Source organism: Mandrillus leucophaeus, unplaced genomic scaffold, assembly GCF_000951045.1.
Source record: "Mandrillus leucophaeus isolate KB7577 unplaced genomic scaffold, Mleu.le_1.0 Scaffold54, whole genome shotgun sequence".
In the NCBI taxonomy this organism is placed as follows: Eukaryota; Metazoa; Chordata; class Mammalia; order Primates; family Cercopithecidae; genus Mandrillus; species Mandrillus leucophaeus.
The window spans coordinates 711,179-714,343 of NW_012105808.1; the positions used below are offsets into that span (position 1 = coordinate 711,179).

The 3,165-nt window shown below is 61.2% G+C and overlaps 1 protein-coding gene across 1 annotated transcript in view; it reads left to right on the forward strand.

The window, feature by feature from the left end:
- The first annotated feature begins 522 nt into the window (after nucleotides 1-522).
- PLK5 (polo-like kinase 5) overlaps nucleotides 523-3,165 on the forward strand; it is a 21,783-nt gene continuing 19,140 nt past the window's right edge. Inside the window, 5 exon segments of the mRNA XM_011997470.1 lie at nucleotides 523-962; nucleotides 1,114-1,235; nucleotides 2,015-2,151; nucleotides 2,304-2,391; nucleotides 2,501-2,596. Of these exon segments, the coding sequence (XP_011852860.1) occupies nucleotides 639-962; nucleotides 1,114-1,235; nucleotides 2,015-2,151; nucleotides 2,304-2,391; nucleotides 2,501-2,596 (767 nt within the window). The 5' untranslated portion in view covers nucleotides 523-638.

Here is a 3,165-nt window from a genome sequence, read left to right on the forward strand (position 1 = left end):
CGGGAACCGTGTTGGGCGCGCTGCGCGGTGTGTCCGTGGGTTGCGTGTCCGGGGTGTGGGCGTGCGGCTCGGCCTCGGGATGCGACGCTGTGTTGCCTCTGGGTGTGTGTGCGAGCCTGGCGAGGGTCCGAGTGTGCCATGTCTGTGCCCACTGCTTCCAAGTGCCTGGGTGCTGTGCGGCGTTCGTGTGTGTGTCGGGGTGTTGTGTTGCTTGTTCACCTGTTGTGTTTGTGCGTCATGCCTTTGTGTGTCCAGTCATTGTGTGTCTGGGTGTTGTGTGTTCATGTGGTGTGCTTGTGTTTGTGTGTTCATATGTGGTGTGTCTGGGAGTTGTGTATTCATGTGTTGTGTCTGTGTATCTGTGTCTTTGTCCATGTGTTGTATTGTGTGTCCGGGTGTTGTGTGTCCGTGTGTTTGTGTGTTACTGTGCTGTGTCTGGGTGTTGGTTGTGTGTCCACACATGGTGACTGTATGTCCAGACATTGTATATTCATGTGTTTGCGTGTTGCTGCGTTGTGTGTCTGGGCGTGGTGTTGTGTGTCCATGCATGGTGACTCTGTGTCTGGGCATTGTGTGTTCGTGTGTCGTATTCAGGCGTGGTGTTGTGCGTCCGGTGCTGTCTTGTGGTCCGTGCCTGTATGCACCAGGCGTGGATGTGCCTGTGTCTCTGTGCGTTCTTGTGTGTCCAGGTGGGAGGGTGGGTGCTGTGTATTGTTTTCTCCCCGGTGTGTGTGTGTGTGAAGAGACTTGGCCACACCTGTGTCCCTGGCTGCCCTGTGCCTCTGTCCATGCTGCCGGCTTGCACACCTGTGCGCACCTGTCCGCTGATCCGCTGGCCCTCCCCTCAGGGCGCCTTCAGCCGCTGCTACAAGCTGACGGACATGTCCACCAGCGCTGTGTTTGCCCTCAAGGTGGTGCCGCGTGGCGGGGCCGGGCCTGGGTGCCTTCGCACACAGGGAAAGGTGCGTGTCCCGTCAGTCCCTAGGGCCCGCAGCCCGCAGCATTTCCCAAAGAAGGCCCTGCCCTTTCGTCCCAGCCCTGGGTGGACATGAGATTGCACACGAGGCAGGCGAGCATCCTGCAGGCAGGTACATGTCGGGGCCGTGCCTGCAGGTGGACCGTGAGATTGCCCTGCACAGCCGCCTGCGACACCGCAACATCGTGGCCTTCCACGGACACTTTGCTGACCGCGACCACGTGTACATGGTGCTGGAGTACTGCAGCCGCCAGGTGCCCGGGGGGTGGGGAGAGGGCAGCATTCGTGTCGGCTATGCCCGTCTGTGTCCACCCCGTGTCCATCTGCACCTCGCTGCTGACCCCGAACCATCCTGTGTGCCCTCTGCTGTCCAGTCGCCAGCGCTTCCTATGCCTACATGGGGCCATTTGTGTCCATCCTTTACTCACCTGGGCACACCTAGGCTCTCGATCCACCTGCCACACCTGGACCCAGCTTATACTCCTGTGACCGCCTGGGCCCATCAGAATACATTTGCTTCTTCTTGGCCCCCTTGGACGCACCCATACCCACCTGTACACACCAGCATGCCCCTATGCCTACCTGGGGTCGCCCACGCCCCTCCTGCACCCAGCTGTGCCCACCGTGGCCTAGTTGAATTTAGTCATGCCATCATACATCCCTGAACTCACTGTGCCCATTAAGTACACCTGAGCTCACCTGGGTCCACCTGTGCCAGAATATGCCCCCTCTGCGCTCACTGCCGATCACCTGGTCCTCCCTTCTCAAGCTGACGGGCATGTCCACCAGCGCCGTGTTCACCCTCAAGGTGGTGCCAGGTGCAGGACTGGGGCTGAGTGGCTGTGCCTGTGGGGAAAGGTGCGTGCCCCCCTCAGTGGCCACGTGGGCCCATCTGAACCCGTAGGCTCCTATTGGGGTTGGTCATCTGTGCTCACCTGTGCTCATCCCAGAGTCAGCCATACCACCTCGGCCAGGTTGAGCTTACCTTTGCCTTCTAATGTGGGGCCGCTGGGTGCCGGGACTGCTGCCTGCTGGTCACCTGCAGTCTTTGGCCCACGTGCTGAGGGCGCGGCAGACCCTGACGGAGCCAGAGGTGCGCTACTACCTGCGGGGCCTGGTCAGCGGCCTGCACTACCTGCACCAGCGGCACATCGTGCACCGAGACCTGAAGCTCAGTGAGTGCCGGGAAGGGGAACTGTGGGCGGGGGCTGTGGGTGGAGGCGTCAGGAGTGCCGGGAAGGGGGAACTGTGGGAAGGGGCTGTGGGCGGAGGCATCGGGAGGTGGGTGCAGATCTGCCCCCATGCACGATGCCCCTCCCACTGCCAGGTAACTTCTTCCTTAACAAGAACATGGAGGTGAAGATTGGAGACCTGGGGCTGGCGGCCAAGGTGGGACCAGGGGGCCGCTGCCACGGGTGAGAGCCAGGGGGGCTCTGAGCAGTCTGTCCGGGTGGGCACGGCTGGCCCTGAAGTCTGGCACGGGGATGCCAGCCTTCCTGAGCCCCCCCATGACACCCCTCCTAGAGTGCTCTGTGGGACCCCGAACTTCCTGGCCCCCGAGGTTGTCTCCAGAAACGGGCACTCCTGCCAGTCAGACATCTGGGCTCTGGGCTGCATCATGTGAGTGGGGTCCTGGGGAGGGCGGGCAGGGCCTCCAGGGGGGCAGGTGCAGCAAGGGGGAGCCTGCACGGAACAGGTGGGCACTGGTGTGCAGGGCGGGGCGCATGGAACAGGCACCTGTCACCACCAAGTGTGCAGTATGAACAGTATGTGTGTGGGGATGCGTGTGCAAGGGAGGATGGGGGAGGGTGTGCACAGACACGTGGACAGGTATGGGCAGGTGGCAGCAGCACAGGCAGGTCAGGGTGTATGTGTACAGGGATGCAGCATGTGTGGGCACAAGGCAGGTGTGAGCGGGCATAGGATAGCATTGGAAGGTGGAGGCCGGGCGTGGTGATTCACGCCTGTAATCCTAGAGCTTTGGGAGACCAAGGCAGGAGGATCGCTTGAGCCCAGGAGTTCAAGACCAGCCTGGCCAAGTTGGCAAAACCCTGTCTCTACAAAAATTACCAAAATTAGCCAGGAGTGGTGGTGTGCAGCTATTCAGGAGGCTGAGATGGGAGGATCGCTTGAGCTCAGGAGGTGGAGACTGCAGAGGGCTGTGATCGCACCACGGCACTCCAGCCTGG